At 38.6% G+C, this 23,913-nt stretch overlaps 1 protein-coding gene across 2 annotated transcripts in view; it reads right to left on the bottom strand.

Moving 5' to 3' along the window:
* Positions 1 to 15,714, bottom strand: part of LOC120535484 (chromodomain Y-like protein 2) — a 349,666-nt gene extending 333,952 nt beyond the window's left edge. The window contains exon 1 of one of the 2 annotated variants that reach the window (XM_039763370.1): positions 15,476 to 15,714. In XM_039763370.1, coding sequence (XP_039619304.1) covers positions 15,476 to 15,499 — 24 coding nt within the window. In that variant the 5' untranslated portion in view covers positions 15,500 to 15,714. Of the gene's footprint in view, positions 1 to 15,004; positions 15,189 to 15,475 lie in introns of those variants that run through there. The other variant, XM_039763369.1, reaches the window with a different exon arrangement.
* Between the last annotated feature and the right edge of the window lie 8,199 nt (positions 15,715 to 23,913).

Below are 23,913 nucleotides of genomic sequence, written 5' to 3'. Positions count from 1 at the left end.
CAGGCCAATGCCATCCATACAGTGAAGCATGGTGGTGGCAGCATCATACCGTGGGGATGTTTTTCAGCGGCAGGAACTGGGAGACAAGTCAGGATAAAGAGAAAGATGACTGCAGCAATGTACAGAGACATCCTGGATGAAAACCTGCTCCAGAGCACTCTTGACCTCAGACTGGGGCGATGGTTCATCTTTCAGCAGGACAACGGCCCTAAGCACACAGCCAAGATATCAAAGGAGTGGCTTAAGGACAACTCTGTGAATGTCCCTGAGTGGCCCAGCCAGAGCCCAGATTTGAATCCAATTGAACATCTCTGGAGAGATCTTAAAACGGCTGTGCACCGACGCTTCCCATCCAACCTGATGGAGCTTGAGAAGATGTAAGGCCAAGGATAGGTGTGCCAAGCTTGTGGCATCATATTCAAAAAGACTTGAGGCTGTAATTGCTCCCAAAGGTGCATCGAAAAAGTATTGAGCAAAGGCTGTGAATACTTATGTACATGAGATTTCTCAGTTTTTTTTATTTTTAATAAATTTGCAAAAACCTCAAGTAAACTTTTTTCACGTTGTCATTATGGGGTGTTGTGTGTAAAATTCCGAGGAAAAAAATTAATTTAATCCATTTTGGAATAAGGCTGTAACATATTTAATTGTGGAGAAAGTGATGCGCTGTGAATAGTTTCCGGATGCACTGTACAATCTGGTTCTTGTAGATCATTTTAAAATACAATCAACCTTTGATGTGTCTAGATAAAAGCCTGTCTGTCACAATCTGTAATTTAGCTGGGTATTGTCTCCTACTTTAGCCAGGGTGGATATTTCTTCAGAATATGAAATTCAGTCTATTTTGGATTCTTGTCGTTAATGACCTGGGTGGAATATTTTGCCAATTGGAAATGCTATGACCCTGAGGATATCACTAGGATTTATTTTGCATATGTCCAGGCTCTCTGTCTGTTACCTTGCTTTCACATTTATTTTTCTGGGAATGTTCAGAGACACTGCTTTAGAGGGAAGGCTATATCATGTTCTGGCTGTGCATTTAATTTTTTCTGGCTTCATTTTAATTTTTTTCAATCTGGTGTTTCTTCTATTAGGTGTTCTGGATACCCAAAGACATTATTTCTCCTCTTCAAATTTATTTTTAAACAATATTAAATGATGTTGAATTTTGTTCACATTTTTTATTAATGTCATTTTGGTTTTTTTTTTTGGTGGTGCCACTATTTTGTTAAGTAGTTGCTACAACGTCACTATGGAAAACAAGCGGAAGTGTGGAGTATGCCGATGGTACTGTCATGAGGGTGTCCTGGCAATGAACTGACAGGATAAAGTTAAAAAAAATTAAAAACGAGAGATGCATGTACAGACAGAAAAAGGGCCTTGAGTCGGTGAAAACTGAAACATTCTATTGAGAAGGAAAAACAGCTGAAGATCTTTGAAAGTCTTTTTGAATCTACATCAGACAAGGACGTGAACTAACTGCTAACCTTTTAAACTGTCACACGGATTACCAAAAGGTCACAACCTCTAAGGCCACACCCCTTAGAAACCCAGGATGCAGACCTAGAGGCAAACATGGACACTTAAAATGGCATTCTTGATGTTATAAAATATTACAAAATTCCTAAACCATTAGTAACATCAAACAAATAATGACAGAAATACAATCATTGACTTAAAAACCAATTCAAATCAATTACAAGATCATACAACTTGATTACCAAATGGGCAAAACATAAAAAACAAAACACATATCGTGACAGGAGGTATAAAGGTTGTACACGCATTGGGATAAAATTTTCCTTCTTTGGTGTATGCTTTCTTGTTTCACTTTCTGCTTTGTTCTCTTCTGGTCAAGCTACTTTATATCTGCTTGTCTCACTGCAGACACAACAGACTTTACACACAATCCTCCAAATTTTCCACAGTACCATTTCTTTAATCCTACCAGAATTTTCTAACAGATGTTGAAGACTTCCTGTAAGAACTGTGTTCAACTATGGACAGAGGCTTTCCGAAACGTCTATATTCCAATACATAATATCTCTATATTCACAAGTCCAAGGTAATCCCATAAAAAAAATGTTAACTAGAGGGCAATGAGCATTTTTGCCAAGTCTACACTGATTGCCTTGTTAAAGTAATACTAATATCAAGTTTTTCCTTAATTTTTTTCTTTTGCCACCAATCTACAATAAACTTATGAAAACAAAATGTTCTTGAACAATTTTAGAGATTACCAACCAAAGATTTAAAATTGAAAGGTTGTATTATGAAAGCCACTTCCCAGAGGGAAAAAAATTAAAAACTAAATGCAATATTTTTATCTGAGTGACAATCTTATAAATAAGTAAATAAACTATTTCTTCATCCTCCAGGAACTGCCTGCATACTCTCGCCACATGAGACCGGGCATTGTCGTGCACCAGGAGGAACCCACTGCACCAGTATAGTGTCTGACAGTGGGTCCAAGGATTTCATCCCGATACCAAAAGGCAGTCAAGGTGCCGTTGTCTAGCCTGTAGAGGTCTGTGTGTCCCTCCACAGATATGCTTTCCCAGACTATCACTGACCCACCACCAAACCAGTTATGCTGAACGATGTTACAGGCAGTATAACATTCTCCATGGCTTCTCCAGACCCTTTCACATCTGTCACATGTGCTCAGGGTGAACCTGCTCTCATCTGTGAAAAGCACAGGGCACCAGTTGTGGACCTGCCAATTCTGGCATTCTATGGCAAATGCCAGTCGAGCTCCAGGGTGCCGGGCAGTGAGCACAGGGCCCACTAGAGGACGTCAGGCCCTCAGGCAACCCTCATGAAGTCTGTTTCTGATTGACTGGTCAGAGACATTCATACCAGTGGCCTGCTGGAGATCATTTTGTAGGGCTCTGGCAGTGTTCATCCTGTTTCTCCTTGCCCAAAGGAGCAGATATTGGCCCTGCTGATGGGTTAAGGACCTTCTATAGCTCTGTCCAGCTCTCCTAGAGTAACTGCCTATCTCTTGGAATCTCCTCCATGCCCTTGAGATTGTGCTGGGAGACACAGCAAACCTTCTGGCAATGGCACGAATTGATGTGCCATCCTGGAGAAGGTGGACTACCTATGCAACCTCTGCAGTGTCCAGGTATCGCCTAATGCTACCAGTAGTGACACTGACCATAGCCAAATGCAAAACTAGTGATAAAACAGTCAGAAAAGATGAGGAGGGGAAAATGTCAGTAACCTCCACCTGTTAAACCATTCCTGTTTCGGGGGTTGTCTCATTGTAGCGCCTCTAGTGCACTTGTTGTTAACTTCATTAACACCAAATAAGCTGAAACCGATTAACAACCCTCTCTGCTACTTAACTGACCAGATCAATATCCCAGACGTTTCACTGACTTGATGCTATACTCTGATTAAAAAGTGTTCCTTTAATTTCTTTGAGGAGCATATTTATACAAACTGCAAAAAGTCAAAAGTCTGCATTACACTGTATGCACAGAAAAGAAACTGTAAAGTTACTATATTACAAATGATTTTCATCAATCTGTTTAATTCTTATTGCTTAGACTCTGTAATGCAGTATATTCCATAAAAGAGGCTGTAAGAATGCACTGCTTTGGGGTTATGCCAGGACCAAGCAATATACTGGTTGATCCGGTATATCAGATGAAATCCTTCTTACATATTTATTGTTAAAAAACAAAAAAACTTTATACTGGTATGCAACAAATTACTGGAAAACTAGATAACATTCAAATATAAAACACAGAACATGCAAATACGTACATGCAAAAGGGAAGAGGAAATGGGATTTTCTGCTGGAGTATCTCTTAAAAATAATCTCTCTCTATATGGACTTGTTTTTGAACTGCGTGTAGTTAAGTGAGTCGAGCCCTTTAAGGATATTAGCCAAAGTGATGTGCAGTTCAACCTTATTGGCGAGTTGATGCAAACAGAAAGTTAGGACAGAAAAAAATCAGTGCTTGCTTTACAGGGGCAGCAATGTGAATGGGTGAAAGACAATAAACCTGTACTTTTATTGCTTCAAGACAGGGAAATAGATTCAACAGCAGTTATTTGTATAGCAGAAAACTAACACTAAGACTGACATACATTTTTTCATTTCTATAACCACCAAAGATACGGCAGAGACGTCTTCTGTTTACGATAATGGCACATCAGCTGTATATGCTGGTAGTGCATCCTTAGCTTGAGTGAATGTCAAAACAAAAACTTTCTTTGCACAAAATCAATATTTGCTTTTATTTTAATTTCACATGTTTGCATGCATCTTCAATTTAAAAAGGGTTTTAAAAAATACTTTTATATTAGTATATATTAGTGAAAAGAAACATTTCAATTAGCTAGGCACATAAAACATACCAAGCACAAAGATTTTTTTGTAGAAATAGTTAAACATATGCAACCATAATCACATATGTATGTGCATATGTAAACATTTATAAACAGTAAGCACCATATAGGTTTATTATAGAACAGGCTGCATGACCTGCCAGCACAAATTTTGTCATCTTTCATTAGCATCTCCTACATGCAAAACAGTGCAAAACGATGATGCTTCGCACAGTTTTCTTTTCTTTCATTATGTGTACACCTTACCAGCTGCCACTGCGTCATTCTACTAGGAGTGAAAGGAATGCAGAGGGATACTGTGGCACTGTTTCAGTATTTAATTCTAGCAAGCAAAATAATACTTTTCAATCATTAGGCAATAATTAATAAAGTAAAAACAAATATTTTTTTCTATATAAATAGTTTAAATAAAATTACAGCCAAACTTTTAAGTTTCAGAAAATATGTATGTAAAGGACAAGAGGCATGATGGACTGATTATAAAACTGTGCACATAAGCAGTTCATACACATCCTGGAGGCTGAGAGAAGCTCCTCCATGGAGAGTAGCACTTGGCTTTTTTTTGTAATATACATTGCCCCACTGAGTCTGCACTTTCTCAGTTGCTCTGAATGTATTTCATGTTGCCTTTAACAAGAGATGCAAATTCCTATTCACTGTACGGTACAGGCTTGTCTTTTTGGTGAAAAGCTTGTTTAGCAGTAAAAATATTTTCACTGGTGACATTTCTCCAATGGCCTGTGAAAAGCTCAATGAGTCACATTACCACTGTCTCAGACTGTGTTTTCATATTAATAAAGTGGGATATTTCTTCAAATATGCAATAGCATTTAGTATAAATGTGTTTTTTTACATCAGCAGCTATGCAAAATTTGATATTAGACTTATTGACTTAGCTTGACTTGCACAAAGTGAAAGGGCATCAACATTTTACCAACAGTCATGATCTGCCCTTACTTCTAATACATGCTGCAGTTCTTTACGAAGTGTATGATACAGCTGAAAAGCTGCCACTATACGAAGTACACATTCAGCAACAATTTGATGTGGAAAAATGTGATAATAAACAGTCATCTTTCTGTCCTTGTGTTTCATGTCATGAAGATGCTGAAACACATACAAGATTGCACCATCCTGAAAATGAAAGAACAATAAAACACCAATTTGAAAAATTATCATTAAAGTGTAACTGTATGTAGTTGATTCAGTACATGGACCAGCATTTCAATACGGTGTCCCAGGAGGCTGGGGGCAAGACTCAGCCGGGACGCCTGGAAGGACTGGGAGATGGTCTATACATCCCCTAGGCCATGAGGTTCAACCGCCCTGGATAGTAAGGGGACCACGGGGAAGTAGCAAGGAGTCTCAAGCCCATGGGGGTCCATGACTACCACCAGGTGGCGCCCCAAGCCTCATAAAGCCCAGGAGATCTACACTTCTGCCACACCTGAAAAGGTGAAGGAAGGACCTTCTAACAACACCCAGAGTGCTTCCTGGTGCTCATGCGGCACTTCCACCACACCAGGAAGTGCCACTGAAACAGCATTAGCGAGCACCTGGAGCATGTCTGGGTGACTATAAAGGGGACCGCCTTCCTACAGTCATGGTGCAAGAGTCAGGAGCTGGAGGTGGACGAAGCTCCAGCAACAGGAGGAAGAATGGCAGCCCATTTGGGGTGTTTGTGCGGTGTTGGGACTTTATAAGAATAAACGTGTGTGTTTTTGTACGGATACTGGTATCTGTCTGATAGTGTTCAGGCGACCTCTCACAACAGCTGTGCTCAAATCAAATGATTTTTATTTCTTAGATATATCGGCGTCTTCATGTAGCACAAGCAAAGAAAGTCGGCTGTTTATTCTCTTATTTACACACATTGTTGGGTTTGGCGTATCTGTAAAAAAGTTGTGAGTAAGTCGCTTACTGGCACTGTTCTCTTTCCTTTTTATGTAATTAAAATAACTTGAGGCACTGTCAATTTTTTAGACTTGTCTTATTATTTTCATCATCATGCATAATGTAACAATGTAATTATAAAGGTGTTACTTTTTCAGTTATTATTTTCTAATTCTTTGCACAAATTAGACAGCCATTCACATTTGGGCAACAGTTTTCAGTAATGATAACATGGCAGGAGAAAATTTGTCAAGGTAAAAATGATATGCAAATACGGTCAAATGTAAGACGAAGGACCCAGGTAAGAGCATTCATTTGGGTTGCTTGTGGCTGTAAACAAGGGGGTATTCATGTAAGAAAACATTGAATACGGAGTTTCACAGTTACAAAAATATGGCCGTTTAGGTAGAATTCCCAGTGGGAATGGGCAAAATTTTGGCCTTGGAACCCCTGCAGATTTTGTTTTTTTTTCCTCTAGTCTAACTGAAATTTTTTTTTCCTCTCCTCCCAGCGATTAATCTTACCTTGTTTTGTTATTTATTGTTTAATATATATTGCCTAATCTTATTGTAACTGTAAGTTTATTTTGTTAACTTCTAAAGCATTTTGAGCTACAGTGTTGTATGAAAATGTGCTATATAAGTAAATGTTGTTGTTACTGATATATTTGTAGTATTTAGAAAAAGTCAAAAGAAGCACAGAAGCATGACACGCACCCTAATTAAATGATAAAATATTTAAAAACACAACACCCATTTTCATTGGTCAAGCTGATTCTAGTGTTAACAAGTGTTTCAAAGGATAGTACGTACACCTATATGCACAATTTATCAGTAGTACATCTGTTATTAGATAGAAAATAGCTCTAGTCTGAAAAGTACAGTATAGAGATAAATGTATCTACCAAAACTGTCAATTAGGCTGTGATATGGATTTGTGGTCCTCCACTCTTAAAGGATACTCCAACACAAAAATTCTAATTTTTAAATAAGCTGCTTATTCATTATTCAAGCAGAAGGGAGAGAAAGACGTGTATCACATAAAAGAACTCAATGTTAACCAGTTCCGTACAATGGCAAACAATATGAAGAACATCCATGGAAAAAAGAAAAAAAAAAAACAAAACACCTTGCACTACTTCTGTTGCATTATCCGCATCTTTTATCCAGTCACTAGTTTAAAGCGTGCAAAATGAATGCTTTTTTCGATAAAATATTGTTAAACGGTTACTTTCTGAATAATTGGCACATATGTAAACAGTAAACCCAAACACTTACAGGAGAGACTTTTTTACTTAAATATCTGCCTCGAACCGTCATTCGTTGGTTAGGAGCACTATCTTCAATTCAAAAAGTATTGACAGGAAACAGTTTATTTTAAAATGTTTTAGCAAAACAAAATGTGTTTCAGCTACTGTGAAAATATGACTGGATACCCGATATCTGAATTATGTAACACAAGTAACAATATTTTTATTGGACACTTTTATATCGTTGACTGTTGCTTCAGTTGGGTCCCCATTCAACCAAACAATGCATCAGAAATTTTGCTACCTTTGTTCTCTAACCTATTTCCACAAACCTTTCCAATGATTTCCAGTATAGTCTAATTTTGAATAGAGGCTGATACAATTTCACATTTTCTACGTATAAATATCTACAAAAAATAAAATTGAGACGTCAGTAAGAGATGCCATTATCAGGTGACAGCACTACTTATCAGCTAGGTGGCAGCAACAGGTAAATAGTGAGTCCTACTGAAACTGATATAAGGAAATGGCTTTTTGTTCGAGCATCACTTGAAAACCACTGCATATATTTGTGCAACACTTTAAAGTTAGTTCTGATATAAACCTAGAATATAAGCTAATAAATATCTAGCAAAAAAATAAAAACCCAGACAACCCCAGTAGTTGTTATTTTATAAATCTTTATTACACCTTTAAACTTCAATAGTTCCAAAATGCAACATGACATTGACATGATTTTTATTTCAAAAAGTTAGAAATGATTGTGTGGGGTTGAATTCTGTTTTGTTAGGTTTTGTCTTTTTTTTTTTTAAATTTCTGATTTTTTTTCCTTTTCTTCTTTTTTTTCCTAGTTTGACTATGAAGTCATTTGTTGATAAAAGTTCATCATGATTGTATACAATGCAATTTTCTTCAAATAAATAAAAAATAACAAAACACAATAAGAAATGATTGTGAAACAAAAGAACACCAATTTCAGGTGTACAGTATGCTCAGCACAACACTAACAAATATTTAAGCACGTTGGTAAAAAAAAAAATAAAAAGATTTTTTCAATTTGGCACTCTCTTTTAACAATTGATCCCTTATTTTCGAATGAACAAAACAGTGCACATTGCGAATATTTTCCCTATCTTAAAATATTTTTAGAACAATATGTTACATGAGAATTTGGACTACTTTTTCTCTAGCACCTTCTGTGTGGGTTCTGCACAGTTATATGCTTCCTGAATGTAATGATTACCTGTTCACAGTGCTGCGACATTGATTTGTTTTGCAATCGGGTGCCGCCAACTGATTATTCTCACTACCGGCATGCGGCTCCTGTTTACCTGGCACAGGATGACACCACACCTTGTGTCATCAGCGCAACTCTTGAAATCCGGTGCAAAGATTCATTCAGTATCTGCAATTGGGATAAATACTCTTAACAAATAAAACATTTTGTTGTTTCTCTACTTTCTGGTTTCCAGTTCTGCTATATCTCTCTCTAACTTTGATTTCTGGTTCATATTTAGGCTTTCGTGTATAGGGTTTGGTTTTTACAGTTTTGACTTCTTTCTTGTTTGACCAAAGTTTAATCTCTTGGTCCTCATCTTTCCTTTGGGTAGAATAAAACGCTTCTATTAAAGTTTTTATCTAGGGCAAATATTAAGCAAGAAAATTACTGATTTGTGATGAGATTGTGCTTGAGCTGGACTAACAACAGTCTTTTGAGATGGCGAGAGTAAAGAAGGGTGAACACTTTATGGGGTTCTGCGAGGAGTGCTGTCAGACAGGAGGGTTTGTGAGCCACTTAAACCTTATTTGCCTCATTGGTTCATTCCATTTGGTTCATTCAATATTACTCAACTGTTCAGATAATTATTATTACTGTTTCATGAATTGTTCTTAGCTGCAAAATTATTCTTATTTGTCTAAATCTTACACATTCTGATTTTGCAAGGGCTTAATAAACCCACTGAGAAATAGTGAAGACTAATAAAAAACATAAGGCTAAATCTAAGTTGAGGGCAAGGCAAAGGGGTCAAATCACAGGAGAGAAAACAGGCAACAAATGACTAACCCAAAATAAAGAACTAGAATAAAATTCCAATGAGTAAGGCAAACCTCCAAAAACCAAAGTGTTCTATTAGACTCCTCTACAAAGAGGATGAAAGACAGTAAGATGATTGGAAGCATATATCGTTATCTTGAAGAGATGAAATATGATGACCAGCAACTGCCAGAGCAACTGCAAACTGCATGGCTATGGCCTTTAAAAGGCAATAAAAAAAATGGCCTCTCCCAAACAAGAATCTCAGATTAAAGATACAAAAAATCTTTATATTCAGAATTACTACCTTAATGACCAAAATTCCCATGCAAGGTAAACAAAGGCCAAATTATGTCTTTATACAGTTGTGCTTGAAAGTTTGTGAACCCTTTAGAAATTTCTATATTTCTGCATAAATATGACCTAAAACACCATCAGATTTTCACTCAAGTCCTAAAAGTAGATAAAGAGAAACCAGTTAAACAATTGAGACAAAAATATTACACTTGGTCATTTATTTATTAAGGAAAATGATCCAATATTACATATTTGTGAGTGGCAAAAGTATGTGAACCTTTGCTTTCAGTATCTGGTGTGACCCCCCTTTGCAGCAATAACTGCAACTAAACGTTTCCGGTAACTTTTGATCATTCCTGCACACCGGCTTGGAGGAATTTTAGCCCATTCCTCCGTACAGAACAGCTTCAGCTCTGGGATGTGTGGTTTCCTCACATGAAATGTTGTGGAAGTACCTGAAGCGAGCAGTTAGATTTGATTAAGGTCAGGATTCTGACTTGGCCATTCAGAAACATTAACTTTATTCTTCTTTAACAATTCTTAGGGTCGTTGTCTTGCTGCATGACCCACCTTCTCTTGAGATTCAGTTCATGGACAGATGTCCTGACGTTTTCTTTTAGAATTCTCTGATATAAGTAAGAATTCATTGTTCCATCAATTAAGGCAAGGCGTCCTGGCCCAGATGCAGCAAAACAGGCCCAAACCATGATACTACCACCACCATGTTTCACAGATGGGATAAGGTCCTTATGCTGGAATACAGTGTTTTCCTTTCTCCAAACATAACGCTTTTCATTTAAACCAAAAAGTTCTATTTTGGTCTCATCCGTCCACAAAACATTCTTCCAATAGCCTTCTGGCTTGTCCACATGATCTTTAGCAAACTGCAGACGAGCAGCAATGTTTTTATTTGGAGAGCAGTGGCTTTCTCCTTGCAACCCTGCCATGCACACCATTGTTGTTCAGTGTTCTCCTGATGGTGGACTCATGAACATGAACATCAGCCAATGTGAGAGAGGCCTTCAATTGCTTAGAAGTTAACCTGGGGTCCTCTATGACCTCGCCGACTATTACACTCCTTGCTCTTGCAGTGATCTTTGTTGGTCGACCACTCCTGGGGAGGGTAACAATGGTCTTGAATTTCCTCCATTTGTACACAATCTGTCTGACTGTGGATTGGTGGAGTTCAAACTCTTTAGAGATGGTTTTGTAACCTTTTCCAGCCTGATGAGCATCAACAACTCTTTTTCTGAGGTCCTCAGAAATCTCCTTTATTCGTGCTATGATACACTTCCACAAACATGTGTTGTGAAGAGCAGACTTTGATAGATCCCTGTTCTTTAAATAGCACAGGGTGCCCACTCACACCTGATTGTCATCCCATTGATTGAAAACACCTGACTCGAATTTCACCTTCAAACTAACTGCTAATCCTAGAGGTTCACATACTTCATCATTTTCCTTAACAAACAAATGACCAAATATAATATTTTTGTCTCATTTGTTTAACTGGTTTCTCTTTATCTACTTTTAGGACTTGAGTGAAAATCTGATGAGGTTTTATGTCATATTTATGCAGAAATACAGAAAATTCTAAAGGGTTCACAAACTTTCAAGTACAACTGTAAATCAAAATAAGCTGGATTTTAAATAAAACCATGAATATCATCTGATTCAATGGAAATAAAACTCCACAATAATCTACAGTATAACCATTCATCTTATTGTATGCTGACTTTACCTGTGCTTTTCATTTCACCTTCCATTGTCAATTCACATTGTAAAGTGAGTCCACTCTAAATTTGGCTAGCCCTTTTGCAACTTGATTATTGCAACATTATTATGTTACTATCTGGGCAGAAGTGCTAGTAATACAGATGTGTTAGAAATCCCAAATAGTAAACAAAATGTTTGGAACATTGCTTTAATATTGGCACGGCTGAATTTTTTGCCCAGGGGAATAAAGCAAGTAAACCTTAGCCACCTGTCAAGCTTGTGGTAATTAGGGTCACTTTGACTTTGAACATACCTTAGTCTTTTCTCCGTGCTGAGTTAGAGAATACATTTGTAAACATTTGTTAATCAAATTTCTGTTTGGTGTATTCAAGCTACAGTAGGCAAGCATATATGTTATTGTAACTAAACAGGTCTGCATAAGTCCATTTTCAGCTCTGGCTCTCAACAGTCAATGATGGTATTATCTTTGTTTTACACAGAAATGGGGTGAATGCATGGGCTTAGAACAGGAGTGTCCAACTCCTGTCCTGGAGGGCCACAGTGGCTGCAGGTTTCCATTGTAACCCCTTTTCCTAATCAGTGACCAGTTTTCACTGCTAATTGACTCCTTTTTCCTTCATTTTAATAGCCCTGTTTTTAAGGATTCAGTCCTCTGAATGGATTAGTTTCTTCATTAAATAGCAGCCAAACAGAAGTGAGATGTGAAACGAGCCAACAGACGACCAGAAAAATTGGAACGTCAAACTGCAGCCAATTTCACTCCAACCTGTTTCTTAATGAGAAGCCAATTCTTGCTGATAATTAATGCCATTATTCTATTTCTTGACTTGATTCTGCCACAGCAGACTCTTGATTTTCTGTTTTTTCTAAAACCACTGTCAAGATGTTTTGGTGGCCTAAGCAGACCAACATGACCGAGAACTTCACCTTTCTTTGTTGGCAGATGAGCTGGTCTGGTGGCTTGTTTTGTGCCTCATTATTGTTTGGCTGCTCATTAAGGAAATTGAAACAAACAATTAAGGGGTCTGAGTCACGTCAACTAAAACTAAGCCAAAACAAGTTAATCAGCAGCAAAAACAGCTCATTAATTAAGAAGATGGTCAGAATGAAAACCTGCGCCCACTGCAGCCCATCAGGACCGGAGTTGGACACCCCTAGATTAGAACAACATGGGTGTCCTTTAGCTTCCACTTTTCTGTGCTGTTCTACACAATTTCCCTGCTGTGTGTAAATAAATGATGAAATATTACACCACCTACTTTTCGAACAGTACTACTAGGGAGAAATATATTTGTGCAGCACAGAGGACAAAAGTATGCCCCATGTTAGTGGCAAACACCACCTATTCTTCTTCAAACCCACTTAAATTTACCTCAACTCAGAATAGCAATATTTAGAATCGACACTTAATTTCTCATAGACAATTAATAAAAACAGTTTTCAAGTACTAATGAGATTTCTCATCTCTATAAAATGGATTGTAATTTATCCTACATCAACAATTATTTTGTTTTGGTGCAAAAATATTAACATTTTTAAATTCTTCATTGAAACTTTACAAGTATTTACTAACATACAGTATACTGTACAGTCATTTGCAATTGTTTTTTAGTATCATTTAGGCTGCTCTATAAGGCAGCGATTCATTCAGACACTTTACTCCAATTAATTTACACTTATAAAGCATTATTAATAAGTTCCAATGTTCACAAAGTGTATTTGTTAACATGGCACTGATAATACTACTTGTCTAACACTGGAAATCATTGTATGCAATTCACTTGTCATATTTACTGAAAGTTTGTATAGTGTAAATAATCCTGTTTTTTACAAAATAATTTTAAATGATCATATCAATATTTCCTGGAGCCATCACTGAAAAGGTTCATTTTTATTTAACAACCTTCATAAACTTGACCAGTGTTTAACTGAGCCTTACATTCCTTAGAAAAAAACAATAGTTACTGAGCTATCAACAAACTAGTAATCAAGGAATATTTAATAAAAATGTCCACCACAAATAGCACATATAGAGGTTGTTAACTGAGACAACATCTTTGCCCCCCAGGCAGCACTGGGCCCAAGGCAGGAATCAGCCCCAGAATCTTTACCTTAAATCCAAAATCAGCATTTGAGCTTTGGTGCAAACTGTAAACTAGCACCGCTATCCACTAGGTCACTGTGCAACACTGTCATTGTCTGCATTTGAAACTAAAGCAATAGTTTCAATATTCATTACATGAAGAATTTTCTTTAACACCTGACATAACTCCTATATTCTGATAAAAACCACACTTCACTAATCAGACAAAAAGCAAATATGAATATTTTTATTAATGTGACAAGAGTAAGAGACATTTTAGAACTCATAACACAGGAAATTCCTAAAGTCTTATTTAAATAATTCTATTATCCACCAAATTTATCAATCGCTTAAAGTACAATAAGTGCAGGTCATACATTTATCTACCAAGATATAACAGAGAAGGAAAAAAATCACCTAAATTCATCTTCATCTTAAAGTTGCAGCATCATGAAATAAAATACATTTTAAATGCTTTAAAAAGTACTGGAAAAGCATTTCATTTTGGTAGGGGAGGGCTCCAAGAATTGGGATCAGGCAAGTTTTGGTGGCATTAGTGTAAAACAAGCAATAGATCTTTGGGCTTCAACAAAAAGATCGCAAGTAAAAACAATGCATATTAAAGTTGAAAAAAAATCCCTATTTAGATTTAAATGTTATTTCACAGAAGTGCTTTACTCGTGTTTTTACTACAAAGCATGCCGTCCCATGATTAAATAGTATACTAATGTCCGATGCCAATACTTGACGTAGGTTTCTGCGACTTTACCCCACTGTCTGACGCACCATACCGGTATTTTCAGTCCAAGCATGACGCATCATACTAGTACTTTGCAGAAGTCCAAATCATTAATCAAATCACATCAAATCACATTTTATACAAATGTGTCTGCAACCTCGGCAAGGTGGAAAAACCTTTTTATACAAAATATCACATGTCAGTAAAAACTACTAGAAATGTCCGACTTCATTTCTTTATGTCTCAACTGTCCACTTTCCCTCCTACCAACGAAGATGATGTGGCACGCGCCCGAGTAACTAAAACATCGCCCTGACATTTCTTTTCCGTACATCATCACTTTCTTTGGTGCCGATGTACAATCGGCATCCAATTTCACCCTCAAGGTGGTATGCACATTTAGGACAGTCGATCGTTCAACCTGCTGCGAAACTCTTAACCAGTGTAGTAACCCACGCACTGTGAACATGCGTAACTTTTGCTAAAAACGCAGTCTTAAATCTTCCGCTAAAGAAATGAAAGCGATCACGAACCTGAAAACGCGCGGTGACACGCAACAGTACAGATCCACCAGATACAGTGCAACTATCTTATCAAGTCCATTTGTACCTTCTCACTTTCGCTCTCTGCTGGCATGCGTGCTCTCTGAATTATATGACAGCCAGTAATCCTTTTAATTTTTTGCCAGCGAGTTCACCTTTAATGTCGCACTTTTTATCTGCCTGCTCCCTTTTTATTCCACTTCGGTTTGGACTTTTTAATTAAGATACTACGGAGTTAACGCACCAATAAAGGCAGCCGCTAACTCTATCTTCCACGGCCTGCTGAATCTTATGCAAAGTAGAGGGTGGGTGAGAGAGAGAGAGAGAGAGAGAGAGGAGGAGATCCGAAAATGTTGCGTGAAGCTCCGCGCTCTACGCAGGTTGATTCGGTTTCACTCCAACCCTCCCCATTTAAAGAGCTCACTTCTTTCTCCCCAGCTCGTTCTTATTATCCAGCCTTTCTCAGAAAAGCCCCTTTCCACTTCCTATATAGCGAAATGTGTCAATATTTAGAAGTGACAGGCTTGTTTTACTGTACCTCGTAAAGGTCTCCCGAAGCCATGCCTTGATGCGGAACTTGGACTGCGCTGTGTGCTTGGCTCGCTCTCCTCTCAGCTCCCCGTCCGTGTGTCTCGCAGCGAGTGAAGACCGAATCGGCGGCTATCCGCACACCGCCTTGTGATTCTCAACAGCAGCGACAGCGGCAAGCAGCAGTAGCAGCCGCCGCGCCAGTGGCAGCAGCGATAGCAGCTCAAGCAGGCAGCGTCAATCGAGCCCCGCTGCAATAGATCTTTTAAAGCCGTTCAAAACAAACACGGGGGGGTGGAGAGGGGCGGTGCTGGTAACATTGCGTGGTGGTGGTGGTTGAGGTGTATGTGGTTGGGGCGGGGGGGTTAGTACCGTGGTCCACTTATCTGACAGTTCACCCCTCCAATCCTACTGACAATGGATATCCCATCTATGAGTGGGGTTTGTCTTTGACAACTCCATTAATGAAAAGGAACAAAACGTTCAAGTGGAAGGTTTACAGGTGATGATCACCCTCTGTCTCCCCTTCTTTTTTGCTTAGATGAAGCTTCCATGGAAACTACAAGTGTGTGCTGGTGACATCTTAGTTCCAAAGAAAGACTCTATCCATAAATATTGTATACAGCACTGACTTCATATCATGTAGTGGTGATTTCTTTAAGTAGTTCACATTGCAAATTATTTTGTGGACCAGTTTAACTACACCCCTTTTATGATGTCTTCAAAGACTTAAAATCAGACCTTTTCTCAGTGCAACCACTTGGATTTGATAATTCTTTTGAAAATTTAGAAGTGGTGATTGCCCTGAAAGGTTCTTCTGGATTTATAACTCTTTCGTTGGGTTTTCACATTTTACTTTTTGATCTCCTCTTGAACAAGTTGTTACCCAATTTCCTGTTGATTTCCATCTCTATCTGTACCAGAGACAAGACTGTTTTATATTTTACATTTACATTTATTTGCTTAGCAGACGCTTCTATCCAAAGTGACTTACAGAAGAGGTCAACATAATTGAGTAAACGTCAGTTTAGGGAACTGTATAGGAACATGCATAACAGGAAAAAGTTACAAAACTTATCACAAGTGAAGAGCTCAGAACAAAATACAAGCTAGTTACAATTCATTGATAATAAAAACAGATATTTCCATTTACACAGAACTTCACCAATCAAGAGAGACTTCAGATGTATCTTAAAAACAATTACGGAGTTAGAATTTCAAAAGGAATTGGGCAGCTTGTTCCATAGGATCTACACATGAAAAGAGTCTGCACTGAGATTTGATACCATGCAGAGGTGGCATCACTACATGCCATTCATCAGCAGAAATGAGTGGTCAAGAAGGAGCATAGGACCTCACAAGTGTCTCTCTATATGTAGGTGCTGACCCATTGACTACAAGCATCAAGAATTTGGACTTTCAGTTGAAAGGTTACAGCGAGCCAATGTAGTGATCAGAAAAGAGGAGTGACATGTTGACATGCTCAGCTGGTTGAAAACCAGGTATGCCACTGTATTTTGAATCATTTGCAGTGACTTGATGACACATGCTGTAGTCCTGTCAACAGAGAGCTGCAGTAGTCTAGACATGACAAAACCTATGTCTGGATCAGGACTTATACTAAATACTATGTCAGATACGGTCTAATCTTGAGAAAATTGTATAGAGTGTATCTACAAGACTGAGACACCATAGCAACACAATCCTTGAGGGATCATTGATCACTTACCCAAGGTTGTGTTCTGCCTTAGTAGGTGTTAGCAATAATGAACCAAGCTGAACAGAAATGGGATGCTGAAAAAATAGATAAGGCTAACAGTAAGGTCCATCTTTGCCAAGTTGAGCTGGAGATGATGTCCCTTCATCCAGGTTCCAATATCAGAAAGAAATGCAAATATTCTAGCTGATATTGTGGTCCTCTTGAGGGGAATGACAGGAACAGAAAATTCTGGCTTCTCAGGTAATTAACTTTATTACAAGAAAAAAGATCATGACAAAACAGAGCACTTGTATTAACTATTAATACAATTCCAAAATTTCTATCACTTGCCATGTTGTGGTCTGTTAAAAACACTCCATAATTATGTATTGTAATAAATACAAAGAAACACTTTGAAAGGTTTGGGGTATACTGTAAATCAGTGTCAGTAATTTCAAACAAAATCATCAGACACATAAGGGTGGATAGACGAACAGTGGGATGCTGGGAAAGCCGTGGTGATAGATGGCTAGCTGACGTAATAAAACGGGGACCAGAAGTTAGAAAGGGACCCGGAAGTGCTGCAGTTCTTTTTTAGTCATCCAGGCGCTTCATTCTTTCTGAGGAAATAAAAAGAGAGAGGTCAGTACCCCACCGTTGTCCCATGGCATGACTTTTTGTGTTGCATGTTGAGTCCTTAAGCTGCTCCCCATGTGCTCATGCGTGATATGACCCCCCACTTCAGCCCAGACCCATTGGGTCGGGCTGCCCGAACCGAGAGGTCGTGAACCCACGAGAGAGCGTCAGCATTGGCTTGGAAGTTACCTCTGCAATAAGTGACGGTGAACTTGTATGGCTGCAAGTCCAAAAACCACCTAGTGACCCGAGGGTTCAAGTCCCTGTGTAGGGCTATCCATTGGAGGGCGGCATGGTCCATCACCAGGGTGAACTCCCAGCCCAGCAGGTAGTACCGCAGGTGAGTTACCGCCCACTTGATAGCCAAGGCTCCCCGTTCCACCGCTACATATCTTGTCTCCCGGACCAACAGTTTCCAGCTCAGGTAAATCATGGGGTGCTCGACACCTTCAATTCTTTGGCTCAGCACTGCACCTAGACCTGTGCCTGAATCATCAGTCTGGAGGAGAAAATGAAGAGAAAAATCAGGAGTTCTCAAAACAGGTGCCGTTGAGAGGGCAATTTTTAAGTCACTGAATGCCCGTTCCATCAAACTATTCCAAACCACATGCAAAGGGGCCCTTTTCTCTACTTCAGTGGCAAGTTACTGCACAGCAATGATTGCAGAAATGATCCTCCAATTGCTCCAACTGAGTTTTACTAAAACCTTCAAGAATCAAGGCTGCTTGACCGTGACAATGTCACATTTGCACAACATTTGTGTGTTTTTGATCAAATGCAATGGCTCAAGGACGTACATAATCATTTGACCTTTGGTGAAAAATTAGAGACATCTGTTGAAAACTAGTGTTATCCGAAAAAGACATTCATGGATTCTATCAGTACCTCAATGAAAATCAGAATGAAAAACTGCAGCCTTTATTGCATGCTTTTAGTTTTATTTTGGTTTCTTTAAGTGAGTGCAAACATGTTTTTTCGCAAATTACTCTAATTGTTTGTCAAAAGACAGCCTCGTTATTCACAAGCACTGCCTCCACCCTTTTCTTCATACGATTAGTTGGCCCTCCACTCACACGCTTCGATCCTGCAAGATATGTTAATCTATGACTGTTACAAGGATGACGATCAGCCATGGACATTCAAAGCAAAGAATGCATTAGGAAGACTGCATTTGATGAAAACATGCAAAAGTTTCACATTTTTTTTAAAACTCAATCAAAGTAAGCATTGATTTCTTTTGCAGGACTGTATAACGTTTTTTGTAGAACGCAGAGCTTGTTATTAACTTGTGGTTAATATTCAGTTTCAGAAATTCAACAATATTATGTAGTATGGTACATTTGACAATTTGTCAATTTCAAATTTTAAGTGTTATGTTTCACCAAATAAACAAAACATGTAGCACTGGGACTCTGCCTCCATATACCTTCATAGTACCTCAAACTTGATTGAAATGCAATGTATGCATACCACCACCTATTTTTTTACAAAAAAGCACTTCCCATAAGTACCTTTGTTGAAATAAGCAATCTTAAGTATTAGTTTTGCTTCTTTCTAAAAATCTCTTATTATGAGCAGAGTTTCTTTTCATAAGGCATTCGACTCAGTTGATCAAGCTGTCCTATGGGACATCCTGATACTTCTCGGGATCCCCTCAAAGTTGCTGGATATCATGGCTAACCTGTAAAGTGGTACTGTGAGTGCTGTGCAGAGTGGAGGCAAGATCTCTTTGTTTTTCCCAGTTGATTCTGGGGTTCGTCAGGGGTGTGTTCTTCCTCTTACTCTGTTCAATGCTTGCATGGACTGGGTATGGGGCAAGGTTGTGGGGACCAGCGGCTGTGGGGTATTTGTTGGTGAAGAAAGATTCATGGATCTTGATAATGATGCTGTTATCTTCGTGGAGTCAATGGAGGCTCTGATCGGGACTCATGAGAGACTGAGCAAGGAGTCTGAGTGTCTGAGTGTCTGAGCTTGCGAGTGTCCTGGATAAAAACCAAGATCCAGGCCTTTAAGGACCTGTTGGACACAGCCATCAGCAGTGTGTCTGTCTGCGGAGAGAGTGTCGACCTTGTCGAGAAGTTTACTTACCTCAGCAGTGACATTCATGTCTCTGGTGACTCTTCCTATGAAGTAAGTAGACGGATTGGGAAAGCATGGGGGGGGTCATGAGGTCACTGGAAAGGGTGTGTGGTGCTCCTGATATCTATGCAAAAGGATGAAGGTCCAAGTCTTTAGAGTCCTGGTGCTTCCTGTCTTGCTATATGGTTGTGAGACATGGAATCTTTGCAGTGACTTGAGATGAAGACTGGACTCCTTCAGTACTGTGTCTCTTCAGAGAATCCTTGGGTACCGCAGGTTTGATTTTTTGTTGAATGAGTGGTTGCTCATAGGCCCCAAATGATGCACATTACCTACATTGTGACGGAGCATCAGCTACAGCACAACAGCCATGTGTCACGTTTCCCTGAGACTGATCCTGCTTGCAGGATCCTCATTGTTGAGGACCCAAGTGGCTGGGCCAGGCCAAAGGGACACCCATGTAATACCTGGCTGCAGCAGATAGATGGTCATTTCCGGAGGGTGAGACTGGGCCGCGTGTCTGCCTGGGTGTTTGACAACCAGGATCCTGAGTCGTTTTGTTGTGTTTTGTGTGTGGCAACATGCTGTACCAGTGCATGCTCGCCAACATGACCTGCCTGATCCCATCACATTAACACTCAGACCTTAGTTTCCATATATTTGATCTCTTTAAACATCCCAAAGATATGCAGATAAGAGAAATTAGCAACTTCCACTTGGCAGGCCATGAATTAGTGTGGGTGTGTACGAATGTGTACTCTGTGATGGACTGGCATGCTGTGAACGGTTAATTCCTGTCCTATACTTGGTAATGTTGGCAGGGATTCTCTTCACATATTTCCCTAAAATTTAAAAATTCAATTCAGAAAATGGGCAGATGGAGGGATGGCCCATATGTAAATGACAATATGCAGCATTGACTGCTTTGCAGTTCTTGCTTTTTGCACATTACCTGTTCAATGGAATCATTCGCTCACTTTTGAAAAGACATATAGAGAGAGAGAGTGACCATAACAAGCACTTAACAAGACTGAATGCACTAAGATCCTTGAGCGGAACTCAAGCATGTGAAATGTTTTATAAAAGCCAAGCAAGGTCATTTGGTTACATCATTTTGAACTCAGAGGCCTGAAAACAAGAAGCCTGAATTACTTGGTGTGTTCAATAAAAGACGTTTGTTAAGAAAGTTATTAGGATAAAAGGATAATACTGCACTACGTTGTGTTTCCATATAATAAAGTCACTGTGAAATGCATACTAACATTCCTAAATATTTCAGAGTTAAACATCTATGCCCGGGACCTACTATATTGTCTATGTGCAGTTTGTGCATTTTCACTATGTCTATGTTCATTTTTCTCAGGGTAATCCAGTTTCCCTCCCACATCTCCAAAGATATACAGGTTTAAGTTGACAATTCTAAATTGGCCTTGTGTGTACAGTATGTTTGAACATGTGTAGCCCTACGACAGACTGGCACCATGGGTCCTGCCTTGTGCCTAATGTTGCTAGGGAAGGCCTCCCACAACTCAGAATTTGATCAAGCAGGTTGTAGAATATGTTATGTTATAGCATCTAACATGATGCAACTTACACTCTTAGGAAAAGGTTGCCATACATTAATGGCTATGTCTATCTCTTTGTGATTCAAAATTTCCAGTCAGATGATTAAACAAAAGAATTAGCTTGAATCAGCAAGTAACAGACTGAAAATCCTGAAGTGCATAGCTAATAATGCCTTTGAAGGAAACATGCTGTGCTTATATTGAAGTGGATTTGATTGCAGGAAATGGTTAGTGTGGCGGTAATGTGATGCAGTGGTAGTTCCGCACGGTGATGCAGTGGTATTTCAATAAGAAGACTAATTTTTGGATGTCCTCTGCATGTCCACATGGGTCTCCTCCATTTCTTCCTGCTTCCTCCCACAACCCAATGTTAGGTGATTTGGTGTTGTTAAATTGGCCCTGTCAGTATCCTGTCCGGTGATTGTTTCTGCTTTGTGCCCAATGCTTGCTGGCATTAGCTCCAGTGTCTCTGCGACCCTTCCCAGAATAAGCGAGTTAATAAAACAGATGGATGAATGAATGGAAAGGATAATGTTCTCTGAATCATGCAGAAGCATACAGTAATTTCATTTTTATGCTGAGAAAGACACATGTGCTGTGTTAAATGGACACTCCAAACTGTTTAGGTGTGAGTGAATGAGTATGGATGCATGTGAAAGTATGCATTTTGATGGACGGAGCCCATTATAGGAGTGGATCCTACCTTGTACCTAATGGTGCTGGGATGTCCAACAGCTGTGATCCTTAACTAGGTAAGAAGTTTCAAAAATGGATGGATGAATGGATGGATGTGATACCTGCAAAGCATTCTACAATAAACTGTATGCAGATAATATGCCTTACTGGCATGGTAGATTGGGCAAATCTTAAAGAGAAGAAAATGGCTAAAAAATAACAGTAAGTCAAGGGTTAAGCCAAAACAAGGAAGAATAGTTAATTATCCAGACTACGAGTGAATAGAAATCTTAAAGAGAATAGCATTTCTATGGAAAACAACTCAGAATATCTTGGAAAGGCATTAATATTATGACTAATCAAACTTCTAAAAGAATTACCACACAAACAGTAGAACATACTGAGGAACCTGACTCATTCTTTGGCAGATTCATTGTTGTTAAAAGGAACAGAATAGAAAAATGATTTTGCAACAGAAATACCAACAAGCCAAATGGAAAATATTTCCATGGACATGAGCATGCACAAATCACCCATGGAATAGTGTGTACTTGTAAAAGAGTTTCATTCAAATAGGAAATGTGTTTTAAGCTTCTCTTGAAACATATGCACATCCCTAAAATGTTCAAGTACCACTAAAACTGGTGTGGTAAATTCAATTAATCTAGACCAAACTGACCTCTCTAAATATTACTAGCCTGAAGCTTTTATCGAAGGCAACTTTTAACATTTAAGATACAATTTGTTACATTTCTTTTGTTTTTGCAATTGGAGCACAGGTAAGTGAAGAAAACTGCTCATGGTTGCACAGTGTCAGTAGTGGGATCTGAACTCACAACCTCAGGGTATGGATTCCAAAGCCGTAACCATTATAGATAGATAGATAGATAGATAGATAGATAGATAGATAGATAGATAGATAGATAGATAGATAGATAGATAGATAGATACTTTATTAATCCCAAAGGGAAATTCACAATATGCCACACATTCTTATCTTTTAGAAATACAGACTTACATTTCTTGCAAAATGTATGTTTTTTACAGTATCTAGGCTCAGGATTATTTCATATATAGCAATAAATATTTTATTTAAATTATTGTGTTGCTTAATGAGAAGTATTGATGATTGGTAAATTTACAGCAAATATACTGTGTTTGTTGGTGACTTTGTTCACAGAATGTTTTCCTGGAAGATTTCAGAGGGGTCTGGCAGAAACTCTTGGGAAATTCGACTTGCAGTATTTTCTTTTGAATATTACACTAGCTGACCATTATGAAAATATTATGAGTACTGTCACTAAATAGATAACACTGATCCATATGTGCTAGTAGCGTAGTGTCGCGTGGCTTATTATGCATGCTAGGTCTATGACCTCAAATCAAGCCTTAAAGGAGTTCTTCCCATCCTTGAGAAAGAAAATACATGCAACCTTGTGAAATAATAATAATAATGAAAAACAGATCAGTTTTGTGACCATAATAATCAGTCCAGCACAGATGCTTACCTAGCCTACAGGGACAAATAAAACATCATGATACCATATTACGCCAATCACAACTAGTTCAGATCCTCTTTCCCCTTTGACTTCAATGCATTTTGCTGAGTTTGGTAAAGTTTCCAAATATTTCTGTGATTTCATTGAACTCACAGTGAAGTGAACTCCACAGGTTTTGCTCATCGCTAATGGGAAGAATACAAGTTGGTCTAAGGGACTTTGTTATTTGCCTCTGATAGCTTCCATTAATGCAGAATTTGATTCTTTAAAATGGTCCTCTAATGTCATGATGTCA

Source organism: Polypterus senegalus, chromosome 9 (genome assembly GCF_016835505.1).
Source record: "Polypterus senegalus isolate Bchr_013 chromosome 9, ASM1683550v1, whole genome shotgun sequence".
NCBI classification, from domain to species: domain Eukaryota; kingdom Metazoa; phylum Chordata; class Cladistia; order Polypteriformes; family Polypteridae; genus Polypterus; species Polypterus senegalus.
The sequence above is the reverse complement of the archived record's forward strand: the minus strand, read 5'-3'. Positions and strand labels throughout refer to the sequence as shown.